General features: G+C 41.7%; 2 protein-coding genes across 4 annotated transcripts; one reads left to right on the forward strand and one right to left on the reverse strand.

The window, feature by feature from the left end:
- Positions 1–312: 312 nt before the first annotated feature.
- Positions 313–11,338, forward strand: RINT1 (RAD50 interactor 1). 2 transcript variants are annotated; one of them, XM_072919600.1, is made up of 15 exons: positions 313–595; positions 797–895; positions 1,637–1,832; positions 1,991–2,232; positions 2,400–2,573; positions 2,651–2,800; positions 3,958–4,114; positions 5,908–6,018; positions 6,196–6,421; positions 7,011–7,148; positions 7,900–8,099; positions 9,278–9,492; positions 10,148–10,328; positions 10,412–10,530; positions 11,103–11,338. In XM_072919600.1, exons 3-15 carry the CDS (start codon positions 1,656–1,658, stop codon positions 11,314–11,316), a joined length of 2,304 nt encoding a protein of 767 aa, XP_072775701.1. In that variant the 5' UTR covers positions 313–595; positions 797–895; positions 1,637–1,655; the 3' UTR covers positions 11,317–11,338. The 2 variants fall into 2 exon arrangements, with proteins under 2 accessions (XP_072775701.1, XP_032599589.2); XM_032743698.3 differs by lacking the exon at positions 797–895.
- Positions 8,153–13,773, reverse strand: EFCAB10 (EF-hand calcium binding domain 10). Of its 2 annotated transcripts, none has more exons than XM_072919614.1 (4): positions 13,544–13,773; positions 13,275–13,439; positions 12,929–13,013; positions 8,153–9,475 (listed from the first exon to the last, which is right to left on the reverse strand). In XM_072919614.1, the coding sequence occupies exons 1-4, from the start codon at positions 13,641–13,643 to the stop codon at positions 9,442–9,444; spliced, it is 384 nt and encodes a 127-aa protein (XP_072775715.1). In that variant the 5' UTR covers positions 13,644–13,773; the 3' UTR covers positions 8,153–9,441. The 2 variants fall into 2 exon arrangements, with proteins under 2 accessions (XP_072775715.1, XP_030147596.2); XM_030291736.4 differs by lacking the exon at positions 8,153–9,475 and adding an exon at positions 11,985–12,393 and having other exon boundaries at positions 13,544–13,765.
- Positions 13,774–17,767: the final 3,994 nt, after the last annotated feature.

The following is a 17,767-nucleotide window of genomic DNA, read 5'->3' on the forward strand; positions in this document are numbered from 1 at the left end:
CGTGTCCCCGGGAGCGGGGGCAGAACAGCCCCGGGCCGGCGGGCCGCGGCTCTGGCCGGGCCGTGTCCCGGGAGCGCGGGGCGGAACAGCTCCGGGCCGCGGCTCGGCCGGGCCGTGTCCCCGGGAGCGGGGGCAGAACAGCCCCGGGCCGGCGGGCCGCGGCTCTGGCCGGGCCGTGTCCCGGGAGCGCGGGGCGGAACAGCTCCGGGCCGCGGCTCTGGCCGGGCCGTGTCCCGGGAGCGGCGCCGCGCCTGCGCCCCGCGCTCCGTCACCCGCGGCGCCGCTGACGCGGCGGGGGCGGCGCTGCGGCCGCGGGAAGCCGCGGGCAGCGGCTGAGGGCTCCGGGCGGCGGCCCCGCGGCTCATCCCGTCCCCGCGGCTCTGCCGTCCCCGCGGCGCTCCCGGCCTGCCAGGGGAAGCGGCGGCTCGTCGGCCGGCGGCCGTGGCGGCGGAGGAAGGGCTCGCCGAGCGCCGCTGGGCTGAGGGGCTGCCCGGCCGCCCAGCCCGGGCCGCGGTCGGCGGCGCTCCGCTCGCAGCCTGCCGGAGCCCGCAGAGCCTTCCGCCGGCCCTTGGCAGGGCCCCGCCCGCTGGCCGAGGTGGGTGCTGGGCCGGGGGCTGAGCGGGCAGCTGCTGGGGGGGTTGCGCCAGAGTCCTGTTCCTGCCTTGTGTAACAGATCCTTTCCACTAACTATGAAAGGAGCACCATTTGATGATTTTTTTCCTGCCGTTTAGTACTTACATTGCTGCAAACAGAAGTATTACTGCTCTGTTTTCTTTATTCGATTATTCTTCTGCAGCACCCTCGGTCGCGCAGTTTGTTCTTCCCGGTGCTCTCTATTGTCTCTGCAACTCTGGCTCATCAGCTGCGCCACTTCCTCGCTCCTGTTGGCAGTTTGGTGGGGCTTTTAATTAAAGTTGTAGCAGATGAAGTGCAAGTGTATCGGTTTTTATTTTTAAATACTCTTTTGAAAGTGACACGGAGAAGTTGAAGATTGAACTGGCCAAACAGTTGTCACTGTTGCATTTTCTGTTTCACTGTGGACATCCTCTCAATGTTAGGTTTCTCTGGATGCTGCCAAATGTGGGGATCAGCAAGTGTCTTTTAAGTTATACTGTGTGGGTTTTTTTGGCTAAAAACTTCAGTGATGTATTTACTTTCCAAATTATTATAAGGCCCACATGGATACTTTGCTAGTAATGCAGTAGACATGAATTGGTATCTCTAAAATTTCCTAAACTTGTGAAAAGGGAAAGTGCAACCTTATCTTCCTTTTTATTTTACAGATTTTTTTTTGTAATTTTTATTAAGTTTTCTATATTGTATATGTAGGAGCTACATATTTCTTGAACTATTTTGAATAGAATTTGTGCTTTTGGGGAAGGAAGAAATTAACAGATGTATTTCTCTTTAGTAGTTAATATATAATAAATCACCAGTTGGTTATGTCAGCAAGGTTTTATCAGACCTCAGACTTAAGCCAGGAATTTGTTTCACTTGAAGCAGTATAATTAATGAATATGGTATTTCAGTCTCAGTTTAAATTGAACTGCCCAGCTTTCCATGGAGTTTTGCTCCTCAGTAGATAATATTTGTTTGTGCTGTCTTAGTGTCAGCTAACTAGAAATCATATACTCAGTATTGCAGAGAAAGAAAACATGGCAAGCATTGCTGTTACAAAGAAGGAAGTCACTAGAGATCTAGACCACTGTGATATCCCGTACTATGTTTCTGAATTTGTGGAAAGAGAACTTGGAAGTGACTATGATTCCCTGGGGAAGCTAGACAGCCTGATTGAAAAGCTATCTGAAAACAAAAAGCACTTAGAAGAACAGGTAAGCATCTTTCTGTTTCTTTTCTTTTTTTCTTCTGAACATGCTGTATGACTGATTGAGAATATGAAACTAAATGAAATGTACCAGTATCTCAGATGGTACTACTCTACACAGTGCAGTGGATTTGTGTCTGCATTGATGCATCTCTGTCAATGCAGGTACTTACAGTTTCGTCAGAAGTCCCTAAAAGAATTCAGAAAGCCTTAAAGAATGCAGAAGATTCCAAAAAGTCTCTGAGTCAGCTTCTGGAGGAGGAAACTGTTCTGTCTGAGTCCATCAATAGCCACTTGCTGAAAGCTCAGCCATGGATGGAGGATCTCGATGTGCTGATAGGTCAGGTAGAAGAGATCGAGCGACACCTGGCCTACCTCGAGTGGATTTCTCGCATAGAAGAGCTGAGGTAGTTTCTGAGTACTGTATGTATGTTCTGAGATTGGTGACCTGGTTTATCCTGTTATTAAAATATTTTAAATTCAAAAAAGTTTTGTCTTTACTTTTCAATATACAAGTTATTCTTTTCTGTTGTCATTAATGAATATTTGGCCTTGTCTTTTTTGTGTTTTATAGTGATAGCATTCAGCAATATCTGCTGACCAACAATGTTCCAGAGGCAGCCAGTACTCTAGCATTCATGGCAGAACTGGATATTAAACTTCAGGAGTCATCTTGTTCTCATCTTCTTGCTTTTGTGAGATCCACTGTTAAATTCTGGCATAAAATCCTTAAGGACAAATTGACAAGGTAAGAGAGATACTGTGACTCTCTCATGTTTATGTTGTACTGTCAGTTGATGTCCTGGTGATTATTTTGTGTTGCAGTGACTTTGAGGAGGTGCTGACACAGCTCCGCTGGCCCTTTGTGGGGCCACCTCAGTCCCAGGCATTTGGCCTTGCTGCACCAGCCAATGCTCCTGAGGTGTACAACAGCTTGGAGATGCTGTTCTGTCAGCTTCTGAAACTGCAAACCTCGTATCCTTTTAAATTCCTGCAGTGAATTTTAGCAAGAACAAAAACTGTTAGAGATGTACATTCTCAAGGAGAATTATTTAAAATTTTATTCTCCCTAAAGACAGAATATAATTTATGTTACTTTGTATTAACACTAGAATGTTGTGGGGATTTGGGGGGTTTTTTTTGGGTGTTTTTGTTTGTTTTCTTGTTTGGGGTTTTTTTTTTGAAATTTATAAAATGCCAAGTGCCAAAATTGTCCTTTTTGTCAGTAGCAACATTTTAACTCCAAGTCATCAGATCCAGTTGTTGATCCTGACAGTTCAGGTTGTATGAGAATTTGGCCTTACACTGTTTGGAACCATTACCCCTGCATGTTAATGAAAAAATGGTGACTTGTGTTTTATTAGACACAGTTAATGTTTTCCTTTTAAAGCCTTATGTGAAATAAGATTTAATCACTTTAATATGTCCCGGCCCAGAAGGAAAAAAAGGGAAAATTAAACATACATGTATTGGAAGGAAAAAAAGGGGAGACTGCAGGAGGATTTCTATTGTGCAGCAATCATAGTCTGCCTTTGAGGTTGCTCAGAGGGCACTGCAGCTTATTCTGTCCCTGATTTTTATTAATTAAATAATTCACAAAAAATCAGTTAAAACTCAAGTTTAACTAAGCCTTTGTGTGTGTGTAACTGTGGCTGCCGTTTTTTTTATTTAATCACACAGTGGAAAGATGCAAGGCCATTGTACACAATCCTGAGTTGGTAACAATTTTGGTTTGGCAGAGTGGCTCGCTTAAAACTATTACATGAAAATGGGAAATCATGTGTTGCATTTATTAATCCCAGGAGTCTTTATCCTCCTTTAACAAATATGAATAACTGTGTCTCTTGGACAGCCACTGTGTTTGTTTCTGACAGTGGTGGTTTGCTGGGTTCTTAGAAGTTTCCTAAATCAAACAGACTTAAGGAACATGTATTGTCATTGAATAAATAATCCCTAAAGACCTGAGTTATATTTAATATTACATAAAGTGGAATATTTTGAGTATCTTTTACAAGGAATTGTATTGTTTTCATAATACTGCCTTTGGTTAATGGTATAGAACTAAGCAGTGTTCATTTTTATAAGCCCATTCTACTGAGAACAACAAGTGCATCCTTGACTGTCAAACTTAGAGATGAGCTCTTAACCAAACCTAAACAATTGCCAGAAAAGTACCCTTTACCCCCTTCACCACCAATCATCCTTCCCATACAGATCATGCTGAATCCTCTTCAGAAAAGATTCAAGTATCATTTCACTGGAAATAAACAAACCAATGTTCTTAACAAGGTATGGGAGAAAGTGGTTTGACATTTCTAAATTGGTTTGTAAACAACCTCTAGATTGCTGTGTTGAAATTGTACAGATTTCACATTTTCCAAAATTAGGATTCTTCAAAACTGTGCAGTTCTTGTGCCTATCTAAGTGTGGACAGACATTGAGATAGCACTTGGAGGCCTTTCTGAGACACAGGCATTTTCTCTGGGTGAGGCAATATTTTTCCCTTGCCCAGATCCTTCATAAAGCATCATTACAATCTTAGACTGACTCCCATCTGTTCACAGGTTTTGATTAATTTCTTCTGTCTTGTTGCAAATGGTTTTGCACTGTTCTGTATTTCTTGAGCTCTAAGGTTGTCACTTTGTTTTTTGGCATTGTTTTTTGCTACCTTCATGTAACTGAAAATGTTGGATATGAAATGTAATTAGTCCAAAATACGGTTAAATAGTTCTTTTTTTTAATGTGTTGAATTTTTTGATTGGCATAAAACAAGAGATGCTGAGTTTATCAGTTGGAAACTGACTCACTTTTTCTGTGAATTGCCTTCAAAGACTGAGGTTTTTTTATCTGAATATTACCATTGGAATGGGTTTCATTGCATTAATGCCACTGCAACATCTGGAGCAGAGTTTGAGATCTGTCTTGTAGCAGTCCTGTTGCACAAGTCTGCTTATGATCACCATCATGTGTAAATCTAAATACATTTGCAATTTTGACAGATGCTGCTACAAAGCTTTTAAAAATACTGTTGTGTATGTTAGTGGGAAAGAGGTATTTTAGATATGAACAAATTTTTTTTAAGAGCAAATGGAAAATTTATGTTCAAGACATTGAATTTGCAAACAATAGGTGAACAACTATTTTAAAAAGAAGAACTTGTTAAGAAAAGTTTACAAGGAATCTAGTGTCAGGTCAGAAAAATATTTCAACAGGGCATTGCTGAAATTTGGGTTGGGTTTTTGGATTAGGTTTTGGGGTTTTATTGTTTAGTAATTACTTGGATAACACAATAAAGAAAATACCAATGTGAAATATTTAAAAGACAGCAACCTGGACACTATTAACAGTATTTCAGAGACTCAGAGTTCACAATGACCTTGCCTAGCTGGGGAAGGACTGTCAAAAAAACCCCAGCAACCCAAGCATGATAAAATTAATGAGACAAGTGAAAATGAATGCAGAGGTGAGAAACAGACACACAAAATGTGAGTGCACCTCAGCAGAAGGTTCTTTAGCTGTTGGGAGTGAGGAAACTGGAACTGCTTCCAGTTGCACTAACACTGAAAGAAGTGTTCATCAAAACCTGCAGTCCATATTTTTAGGTGTGGAAACTTGAAAAAGCTTAAAGGCATTAAAATGTGAAATGAGAAGGTGATAGATTCCCCACTTCTAGGGGGAGGTTAGGTACCATAACAAAAAGAGCAGAGCTTTTCTCAGGAGCACATCCTTTTTGTTGTACCAAGAAATAAAGGCCACACAGGAGAACAGGAAGAAGCATATGAAGCAGAAACAAGGCTCTCATGAGTGAGAAAGCAGTAGAGAAAGGGGAAATAAAAATTCAACTTTTGCTTGAGAAACACAATATTTGGTACATTTAAGACAATGAAAATACAGAAATATTTTTCTGACGATGCATTTATATAAATGAAAGTTAAGTAAAACAAGTGAAAGACTTGTGTGACCTGAGATCAAGAGAAGGCAGGGAAAGAGAGTTGTATTTTCAGAAATTTCTACTAAAATACTAGTAGCACTTGAATAAATGTTTGGATGCATTTAATAATTTATTTTCTTTTTTAAATAAGCCTGAGTGGTATTTAACACAAGTACTTATGTGGATTGGAAATCATTCGAAGTTCCTTGATGACAAAATCCAGCCAATACTGGACAAGGCAGGATCTTCGCTGAATGCTGGGGTAAGTAATTAAATGGTTTTTAAATGTGAATGTAAATATCTAAGTCAGCTTCTGATAGATATTTGGCCGACTGAAACATGTACATGGTGAGACTTAGTCTAGTAGCAGTTTCTCATGTACATGTTTGCACATGTCAGTACTTCCTGTCTCTGACATTCACTTCTTTCCTTTCCAAAGCTTGAATTCTCTCGTGCTCTAGTGATGCTGATTTTGGAGAAGTTGGCTGCTGATATTCCCTGCCTGTTGTATGATGATACACTCTTCTGTCACCTTGTGGATGAGGTACTTCTGTTTGAGAGAGAGTTATACAGCGTTCATGGTTATCTCAGCAGCTTTCCCAGTTGCATGCATATCCTGTCAGAAGAGTCCTGCTTCCAAAGGTGGCTGACAGTGGAAAAAAAATGTAAGACTTCAGTTCGTTTTGTTGGCCTTTATATTGCAGAGTCAGAAAGTATGTGTCTGATTACACAGCTACCCTTCTTAAATAGGCTAAGTCACTTGGACAGGGCTACTACCAAAAACAAATGTATTTTTATGCTCTGTAATTATTCAGAATAAAAATTGATTTGGCTTCAAAAGTGCCTCTATATTTTGTGGGACTCTTGCCACTAAGCTGGATGCAATTAAGTGGGCTTATTTTTAGACAAATGTTATATGTATGCAGGCAGAGATGGACTTTAAATTGAAGTAAGAGCAATGTATTAGTTTTTGAGAAATGAAGAAGAAATATATTGCAAAGGAACAATCCAACTATTATAAAACAAAACCAGCCCCAAATCAATTCTGACATTTGACTCTGTTAACAGCGTTGCAAATGCAAGATACATTGAAGTTGGTTTTGTATGAAGCTAGTTGTCAGTAATTTTTATAAACTAAAAATGCAGAATTTAACTTACTAGAGATAAGGTCTTTATGTTAGTATATTTTAGAAGGGCTTTTGTTAGATTTTTTTCCAAATTAAAAACTCAACTTATAAGTTTTTTGCATCTCAGTTGCTCTTCAGAAAATGGACTCTATGCTTTCATCAGAGGCTGCATGGATATCACAGTACAAAGACATCACTGATGTAGATGAAATGAAAGTTCCAGACTGTGCTGAAACTTTTATGACTCTCTTGTTAGTTATAACAGGTAATTATACCTATGGGTATTGCTGTTGTTTGTAATGAACAGCAAAAACCCTTCAGCTAACAGATTTCTTTACTAAATAGTTTACTAAATATTCATTGTCAGCAGTAATCACCAAATAATCTTGCAAAGTTGTGATGTTTGATGTTTAATAAAAACTTCCTGTTCATTTTGCATCTTAGATACTAACTCATGCATGAATAATCTTGACCTAGTGACATGTTTGCAAAATAACAATTAAAAATATACATATGATATTTACCATATTCTCTCATAGTTGGCAGAATATAATTTGTTGCAATGCAGTAATAAATCCTCATAGTCCTTTTGAATCTATGACAATTCAGAAGCTATTAAGTAACTTCTCTTTTTTTGCAACGGTAGATAAGAGCAAGTATGTTTTCAGGAGACCATTGCATCTTCAATGGCTTTGTCTTTCTCCGTGTGAGGACGCTTTAGGGGCCACGCTGGTGGGTGTGGTATTACCACACATTGCTTCAAGTGCTAGAATACAAACTGCTGTGGAGTTAGGAGGGGGAAGAAAGTCGTTGCATGTTTAGCTTTTGCATGGGCAGTTTCCCTGAAAACAATGAAATATCAGCTGTTTTAAATACTTACATTTAAATACTGACTATATGATGTTCTCATAGGTGTGAGGTGGTGCATGCATGTACCTATGCCTGTGATGTTTCTTTTTGAAAAGCTTTTATTTAATGCTGGAAAGCCTAAAAACATTTTATTAATGTCTTTCCAGACAGGTATAAGAATCTTCCAACAGCTTCCAGAAAACTCCAGTTCCTGGGCCTACAGAAGGAGTTAGTTGATGATTTCAGGATACGATTAACTCAAGTAATGAAGGAAGAAACAAGAGCTTCCTTAGGATTCCGATACTGTGCAATCCTTAATGCTGTTAACTACATAGCAACAGTGTTGGCAGACTGGGCTGACAATGTAGTAAGTAAATACTCCTCTTTAGGAAAAATATATTTTAAAATTGACTTGGGATGTTTGTTTCATAACAAACGTTTTATTTTCAGCACTTTTTAAGTATATTCAGGAGAATTACTGAAAAAGCAGAATGAGATATAAATTTAGATATAGATTTAGTAAAAGGTGTATAAATAAGGACAGGTTATTGTTTGAGGCCTAAGCTACCAGTATAAACTTTCTAGGGAAATGCAGAGAGCTGGGAAATTGAATAATCTGAAGAGATGAAAAAAACCTCGTCGCTTTTACATGCTTTTTATTGTAAAAAAAGTGAATTGGTTTTGGAGATCTCTGAACCAGAGCAGCAGCCGTTACCTGGTGCTTGAACTCCTCCCATGGCAGGAGAGATCCCATGTGTGTATCTGTGTTGCAGCACAGTTCAGGTGTGGCCCAGAAAGGCCACTCACTGGTAACTGGGAATTAGTGACTGCTGGACAACAGCCCGGTGGCAGCACGGCCTAGGGCAGAATTTCAGCTTTGCTACAGCTACTGCTGCTGAAGGTCAAAAAACCTGTTACACATGGAGTGTGCAGAATAAGGCATTGTGTGGGCTGTGGGCAGCCTCCAAATTCTTACTGTCTTCACAGGAAGGTGTGGCTCTAGCAGGGGATAATCTTGACTTGATAGGACAGCAGCCTTCATGTTGTAAAACTGCATCTATTACAGTGTCTTGATCTGCTTAAAAGCAAAACCAACGAGCTGTTACCACAATGTTGCACTGATCTCGATAAACTAAATTTATTTTCTTGCTGTTGTCAGCAGAGTAAATTTATGATTCAATGAATAATCATTGCTAAAAAAATTACAATTAAAGTTTACTTTTGCAAATTATAAAGAGGCTAAGGTAGGGTTTTTTAAAAGCATGCTGCTGTCAATTTGGAAATATCTTTTCAGTGTCTTTATCTATCTGCTTTTGTATCTGAAACATATATCAGTTCCATCACTAGGATTAAACCACCGTGTTTTGTTTTTCATTAAATCAGGATTACAGGGAAGGCTAAGAAAGTGTTTTTAATATCTTAAATTTTTAACTTTATAAATGTGCCAGAGGAGAGTTGTTTTCTACAAATGTGTCTAACAAAGTACCAATGAAAAGTTCAAGGAGTAAGATTATTTTCTGTGGTGTTTCTCTCCGGTTTGCCTAGTTCTTCTTGCAGCTGCAGCAGGCTGAGCTCGAGGTTCGTGCAGAAAGTGACAGCATGAGCCAGCTCCAGCTGGGACAGCTGGCGTCCATGGAGAGCTCTGTCTTTGATGACATGATCAACCTCCTGGAGCGCCTCAAGCACGACATGCTGACACGACAAGTAGATCATGTCTTCAGAGAGGTCAAAGATGCTGCGAAGCTGTACAAAAAAGAGAGGTGATTCTGTTTATTTAATCACTTTGCATATTACAGTATTATTTCCTGTAAAAATATTGAGGTAAGTAAAGGCAAGAATAGATAATAGGCAGTATTTTTTCTGGGGTAGGAAAGCTGCAGGGTAAGAAGTTCTGGAAAATTCTCCTTATTCTTACCTGGGAACAATTGTTATGCTGTTTTCTACAGTAGTTCCAAGATTAGTGGATCTCTTAGTTAAAAACCCTAGGAAAGATTTGGATCGTTCCAGTTTTCTATTTTGAGCAGGAATTACTTTCTTCATAGTAGTATTGAAGATTTTATGCAAAATGGCCTGTCATGACTGTTCTGTCTTCACAGACTCCTAGGGCTTCTTGAATATTTTCTTCTGAGTAGAATTTCTGAAGTACTTAATAAAAGGAATAAAACTCAATGATTATCAGATTAGATGGGGCTCTCTAGAATAACATGTTCAGAGATTTATAACTAAAGCATGAGTTTAATATTAAATGAAATTCAAACGCAGCATTAGACTGATAAATTTTAGATTAGAAATGGGAAAGGATTGTCTCTGAAACATTGTAAATGGGTAAGATTTTTTTAAAGGGTAATTTTAACTTCAGTTGTTGTAATATGAATAATTTCATTCTAATGACTGCAGTGCAATGGTTTCTTTTAGGTGGTTGTCTTTACCCTCTCAAGCAGAGCAAGCAGTGATGTCTTTGTCGAGCTCGGCGTGCCCGATGCTGCAGACACTGCGAGACCGTTTGCTGCAACTGGAGCAGCAACTCTGCCACTCACTGTTCAAAATCTTCTGGCAAATGCTTGCAGAGAAAGTGGATCTGTACATCTATCAGGAAGTGGGTATCAGTGTGCCCTGTGCAATGCTATGTAGGTGTCAGTGACTGGCTTAAACAGCAGATGCACCTCTTTGTGTTTGCAGATCATTATGGCAAATCATTTCAATGAAGGAGGAGCAGCACAACTCCAGTTCGACATGAGTCGGAATTTGTTCCCCCTGTTTTCACACTACTGCAAGAGGCCAGAAAATTACTTCAAGCAGTAAGTAGGCAAACTTCTGATCTACTGGAATTTCAAAAGCGTCCAGAGAAATAAGAGTTCTGCTTAAAACCAAGATTTTTTCACAGTTAGTTTTGATCCACACTTTAAATGTGTGAATCATTTAAATGTGTCTGATATTTTCAACTAGGAAAGTTGATTCTGCAGCAACAGACTGTGGCATGTGTCTTGGAGTATTTTGTGTAGCCAGGATGTCTAGATAAAATTATGGAAGGAATATTAAGTAGCACAAACCTCTGAAACTGGGGCCTAAGAAATTAGTCAAAGATACAGCTACAACACAACAAATTTTATTGTTAGAAGGACTACTTTAAACTATTTTCCTCCTCAGGATTGCCTTGTGAGGCAGTCTAGTTGCTGTCAGGGATGAGGTGCTACTTTCTTTTTGGTTAGTCTATTTCACTAGGCCAGTGTCCTAAATAGTCCAGCATCAAAAACCTCAGCTAATTGGGGCTGAAATCTGAATATTTTTAGACAAACATGGAGCAAGGAAGGATCTTTTGTTACACTTAAATTTGTGCTGCTTACATTAATCCATGTAACTTTTCCTCTAGCATAAAAGAAGCCTGCATTATCCTGAACCTGAATATTGGCTCTGCCTTGCTTCTGAAGGATGTCCTACAGTCAGCTTCAGAAAATGAACCATTAAAGCCAAGCCAGCCATCTGCAACAGCAGCACTGAATGAACTTGGAGTTTATAAACTGGCTCAAAGGGATGTTGAGATTCTTCTCAGTTTGAGAGCTAGCTGGCCAAATACAGGAAAATAAAGACTTCAGAAATGGTTAATAACTTGGTCTAGATTGTTTATTCCAAGCAAAAGCAAAGCAAATATCTTGTAATATACTTATCTGTTCCATTTCTGTATGCTGAGAGATTGTTTTAATCTAATCTTATGCCTTATTCTGTACAGTTCAAAGAAAAAGTTCAAAATGCTACTGACTTGGTGTTGAACTGTGCAGATCTTATTTTCCATGGCCACCTTGCCATTGCATCTGGAAGCCAAAACTGTTCATCTCTAATGAATAGTCTGCATTGTCTGCATCATTCTAAGGAACACAGAGTATTTACAGTGTAAATGCATTTTCGTACAACATGGGCTAATGTTCCCTATGAACTGGTCAGTCTTCAGTTAAACACAGATGTTTCACATCTCCAAATTCCAGGTAATGGATGTTCTGTATTAAAATGTATATAATCAGTGCAGAAGGAAGGAATGCGTCACAGTTTTCTTCATACAAATTAAGGTAGTCTTTTACAGAAAAAACAATCCCTAATTTTTTAAAAAAAAAGTTTCTCCTTTTAAATTGCATATTGTGTGCTAAGTTTGAAAATACCACTTGGAAGTGTTACCTGCATTTAAATGTGGACATTTGTCTTAACTTGTTGAAGTTGTTTTTTTTCCTTAAAAATACCCAAAAAACCAAAACACAGCACAAGCCCAAAAACCAACTTAATTTTATTCAGTGCTAATGAGCCAACAGGTAACAATCCTTTACTGTAAACTATAACCTGAAGGAGGAAACTCCAAAATACTATTTCAGTTGCAAAAGAGATCTCGACTCTTTTTTTTAACCATCTAATTATATTGAGAACAGCAATTCTTAACTATATTCCTTCCAGTGCCTGCTGGACATCAACACATTCTTGTCACTTGTCCTTTTCCACTTCAGTGGATTGCTGCACTGAAGGGCAGGGAAAATGAGAAAAAGAGGAAATTGCTCAAAGTCAACTCCTCACAGCTGACAAACCAGAAGAAAAATTGGGGAAGATGCCTGCTTTTAATATATATAGCAGATGACTGGTCAAACTAATACACAGACCAGCTCTCCAGCATCTTCTTCCTCCTAAGACAGAAAAAGAAAATCTCTAGTTAGATAATGAGGATAATTAGTTCATTACCTTTCAGCGATTGCAACAGTTACTAAAACATTGCTCCTAGAACCATACCTTGACTATGAGGAATTATTTGAACTCTGAACCTATTTCATCTACAGCTGTGATACCACCCCTGACAGGGTTTCACTGTTCCACATTTACAGATCAGCATTTTAACCCCTGGGCTGCCTGATGACCTTCACTCTGACTCGAGGGGCCGGTACCAGGAGAGGATCCTGAAACTGAGGTAGTGGAGGGCATGGACTTTGGTTCCCCTTACAGCAAGATGAGAAGGTCAGGCAGTAATTGACCTTTTTTAATCTTGCAATGCTAAGTGACACAGTCAAGCTTAAACTAGCACTTAAACTATGTTAGTAATGTAGCTTTGTAAATAAAAAATAAATGTGAGTAAAATATTTCCTATGCATATGTACCCCCCTCCCAAAAAAATCCCCAAAAAACACCCAAAAATAAACCAAACACCGCAACTGAAATTAAACTTACATTCCTTTCTTGAAAACACGCCGTGTGATCTTCACATCATCTGCTAGCTCCAAATCCTCAGTGCTCAGTCCCAAAGTTTTAAGGGCTAAAGTTAACACAAGAGAATTTCTTACGTGAGTCTTTGGGAAGACAAATTTAAATTTAAAGGTGCCTCGATGTGGCAGAAGGTAAACGTGTGTAGCATAGCAACATACAACTCAAACGTAAGGAACTTAAACACATGTAACTTTTACCAACTTTCCAAGTTCCAGCTGTGCGGATAATTTTAAGGCATACAGATGGGTAACTCTGGAACTATTCCAATAACTCGGTACCCGCAGTTCGTTGTGGCCCGGTGCGGACGCACCTTCCCTGTACTGCGCCGGGCGGATGAAGCCCTGGCCCAGGACGTCCAGCAGGCTGAACATGGCGTCCACGTTGGCCTCGTCCATGAGGAACGGGAACTCGCCCTCGGCTCGCCTGCCAGCCCTCACCCGCTCCAGCGCCTGGATCAGGAACTCGCGCGGCCGCTCTGCAACGAGGTCAGAGTGCCGGGGGGCAGCGGCGCTCAGCCGGGCCGCGGAGGCCGCGCAGCCCCGCCGCCCTCCCGCTGCCGGCGGGCCCGGGCCTGCGCACCGGGCCGGTGGAAGAGCAGCAGCGCTCCGAGGCGCTGGAGCAGCTCGGGCAGCCGGTGCCGCCGCAGGTACTCGCGGCTCTGCTCCTCGCCCGCCGCCATCCCGCGGGGCCGGGGCCGGGGCCGGGGCCGGGGCCGGGGCCGGGGCCGGGGCCGGGGCCGGGGCCGGGGCCGGGAGCAGCCGAGCAGAGCAGAGGAGCGGCTCTGCTCCGGCCGCGGGACGCGCCGCGGGGCGGGCGGGCAGGGGAGGAGGACGGACTTGGCTGGAAATCGTCACGGTAGCGCCGGAGCGGCCACGCCTCGCTGCCCGCTGGGGCCCGGTCTGCGCTGCTTCGTGGGGAAAGAAATGGCACGCTGTGCTTTTAACAGGGGTGCAGATGTTTGGGGCCTGTTAGTGTGGAGAACAGTAATGACATCCCTCTCGATGCACACAAATATCTCAAAGACTGGTGCCAAGAGGATGTGTCAGACTCGTTTCAGTGGTGCCAGCGGCAGGACGGGTAGCACCGGCAGCGGAACAGAACACACGTTCCACCTCAACATGAGGAGAACTCCTTCAGGCCGAGGTGGCGGAGCGCTGACCAGGCTGTCCAGGGCGGCGGCGGATTCCCTCTGGAGACATTCCGAACCCGCCTGGCACGGCAGCAGTGACCCTGCAGTGACCCTGCGGGGCAGCGGGGATGATCTCCAGGGGTCCCTCCCAACCCCGAGGGTTCTGTGAGTCTGTTCTCAGCTCCAGCCACGTCTCCCTCCACCGGCGGTACCACCTTCACCTCCCACCGTTCTCGGGTTCATCCCTGCGGTGTGAGGGGCTGCGGGATGTTCCCAGTGTTCTACACCCGTAGGAGATGCAAAACCAGTGGCCAGCAACTGAGAGTAAGAGAGTTTACATTTTAAAAGCATTACTGAGTCTTGCAACATAGCCAGTGCAGAGAAGAGACATCAAAGAAGCTTTTTACTGTACTACACACTGATAATAAGAGAACCATAATCAAGTAAAGCATCCCACTGGAAAAAAAATTAAGGAAATCTACAAAGATATAACTATCTGCTATCAAATAAAATCAGACAATGATAAATGAGCATATAGTAAAGAAGAATAGTATTCCTGTGAAAAGTCTAGCTAAATCTATAGCTAAATATATTTAACTATTTGCCAAAACTAAAATATCACAAGACATTAATAGAATTCACTTAATTTTTCTTTGATAAAGTGGGAGAAAGGCAGCATCCAAAGCTGCAGAGATTGTACAGCCATGTGCTGTCTGTATTCTCTGTTATTTTAAACTGACTAGGTTATCTGCTTTTAGTCTCAATTAGGGCTAGAGAATTAGGTTTCTAACAGTTGCCTCTTATGACAGTTGCCAGGCAGTGATGGAAACCTCCTTTTTCTGAGTAAAATATTCCATAGTTAATCAATCCATTCCTGCACTTGTCTTTCTATGACTTTCTGCAGAGTTTGTAAAGCATTAGCAAAAAATTTTCCTAAAAAAGAGCAATAGGAGAAAGTGTAGATTGAAATGTGGAGAAGTACAAACAGATGAAGAGCTGGTTAGCAGAGGAGAAATAAAGATGTGGAAAATACATTCTTGAAAATGAGAACCTAAGGATAGGAAGATTGACAGGAAAAGAAGGAGCAAGTGAAATACTGGTAGGTAGGTAGGTCAGTGTTTGGGTCAAGGAAACCAGCATTTGGCAAATAATGTTTCTCCTTTACTAGTCAACAAAGATAACCAGTATGAAATGCATATTAAGGGAAAAATTTTAAGAATAAGCACAGGAACTACAGACTTAAGTGTATCTCTCTGAGGAATGGTTTAAAAAAAATCACAGAGAAATCCCAGTTTGTTTTACAATTAGAAACGTATTTTTTAAAATTCTATTTCACTATTAGGGAAGCACAATTTATTTACTTGAAAAAATATTCTGATGATGAATCATGTATTTATTATTTACATAATAAATTATTATCCTCAGTTCATATAATTATAGTACCAGGTATATATATAGATCCTAAAAGTATGATATTTCAGGATAATTTGTAAGGAGCTCCCCTGAGCTATTGTAAGGCAAATTGAACTTCAGGTGGCTGAGAAAAACAGGATTTGACAACACCTGAAAGTATTCTGGTTCCATTATAGAGATGCTGCTGTTTTAATAACGGACTAAAGGACCAAATTATTTTCATCTGTTTTAAGTGTCCTGGCTATATAAATTAGATTTCATTAAAAGGCTTAATACCTGCTGTGATAGAAGCTGAGCCTTCTACAGAGTATCACTAGTAATTTAAGCCTTTTATCTAATTTAATAGGGCTAAATAGACTACAGTGAGCCTTTAAGAGTTGTATTGAAGAGAAACAGGGACTGCAGGTCAGATATGCAGCTGGTTCCAAAACAACCACTTGTCTTGCAGGGAAAAACAGGCAGATGGACTTGTTCTTTCAAGTGGGAGTGTCAGAAGAGTGAAGTCTAGGGCTATGGGGAAAGACAGGAGCAATATGGGGTGGGAAAGATCCCGAGATGTGCCACAGGCTTCCCGTGCACACAGGTGCTGAGAGCAGCTCCTTAGAGGCTTTACTTACCTCTACTGCTCCCCAGCATGAGACTGGGAAGCTCTCTGCTGGGGAGCAAAGGTGAGCTGCAGGATTGAATGGAGGTGCTGCCACTGCTGTAGCTGCTTTGGAAGAGCTCCACTGCAGCTTCCCTCTGGGTGTCCCCAAGGACTTCCAAGATACAGGTGAGTTCCTCATCAGGGGATTGTATACTGTACATTTACAGAGGAAAGTGCTCAACTATAGAAATATTGAGCTTCTGAGTATTAATTATCCCAACAGCCAGAACCACTTTTTTTGTTGTTTTTACTGTACAAAACAGCAGAATAATTAAATTGAAATTGTCCTCTGGGGATCATGTGCTCAACTCCCTTTCCTCTTCAAACTGGGCTAATTTCAAGGACTGGCTCACATTGTTCACAGCCTTGTCAAGTTGTTACTGTCTCCAGAATGGAGACTCCACATCACGTTCTGTGTTCCAGTGCTCAGCTGCACAGGATTGGTACCAGCCTGTATCCTTGAATCAAGCCCAGCTTTTCCCATAGGCTTCTAGAGATGCAGGATGAGCAGTCCTTCACTCAGACGTCCTGGGGATAGCACCTCACTGCCCAAACTATGCCCAAAGCTCTCAGCACAGATCTCTCCAGTTAAAAACTGAAGCAAAGGTACAATGAGTGTACCTCTGTCCCCTCCCTGTCCTCTGTCACTGAGTTACCTACCACATGTACTGGGGCCCACATTTACTTACTTTTCCTTCCATGTTAATGTACTGGAACTGTCCTTCACATCCCTCACTAATTCCAATTCCAGCTGAGCTTTGGCTTTCCTGTTTCTGTTTCAGCACGCCTGGGCAGTGTTTATTCCTCTAGGGCAGTCCACCCCTGCTTCCACAGTCTGTGCACTTGCCTTTTGCCTGTGACTTAGTCAGGAGCTCTCCATTCAGCTATGCTGGCCTTCTCCCATGTCTGCTCAGCTTCCTGCAGATCAGAATGGACTGTTCCTGTGCTTCAGCTAGCTCTCCTGGGCCCTTTAGGTCAGCCTTCTGTGAGATTCTGCCAACAAAATGTCTGCAGGAGACAAAGTCTTCTCTCCTAAATTCCAGGATTGCAGTTCAACTATTTAATCTTCCTCACTTCCCTCAGATTCATAAGCTTTGCTATATTGCAGTCACTGCTGCCAAGGCTGCCACCAGTGTCAGTGCTCCCAGCAGCCCTTCCTTATGTGTGAGCAGCATGTCTAGCACAGCCCCACTCGGCTGCTTGAGCCCTTCTGTCAAAAAATTGTCCTTGATGTACTACAGAAGTAGCTGGATCACCACTTGTGCCATCCCAGTCCTCTCTGCAAGAACAAGAGCCCATAGTCAGCAGTCTAAGCTGTGAATGTTGGCTTTTTATTTTCCTTTCCCCCAGTCAGCTGCAAAATAAAGGCTAAACCTGCCATCAGAAATCATGTACTGGGAAAAATAAATCAGGAATTACAAAAATACTTCTTGTTTCTGAGTCAAGGAGAAGAATAAGTCACAACATGCCTAGATTGATATCAGAAGACTTTACTGTAACAGAACTGTCCACTTCTCAGTTGCCTGAAAAGCCACAAAACTGATTTCCTGGCACTATGGTTGGACTCCTGCTGAAGACAAAGGGGAAAAAAGAAGTTACTTGAGCAGGAGCCTGC

The sequence above is a fragment of the Taeniopygia guttata genome, chromosome 1A, assembly GCF_048771995.1.
Source record: "Taeniopygia guttata chromosome 1A, bTaeGut7.mat, whole genome shotgun sequence".
In the NCBI taxonomy this organism is placed as follows: Eukaryota; Metazoa; Chordata; class Aves; order Passeriformes; family Estrildidae; genus Taeniopygia; species Taeniopygia guttata.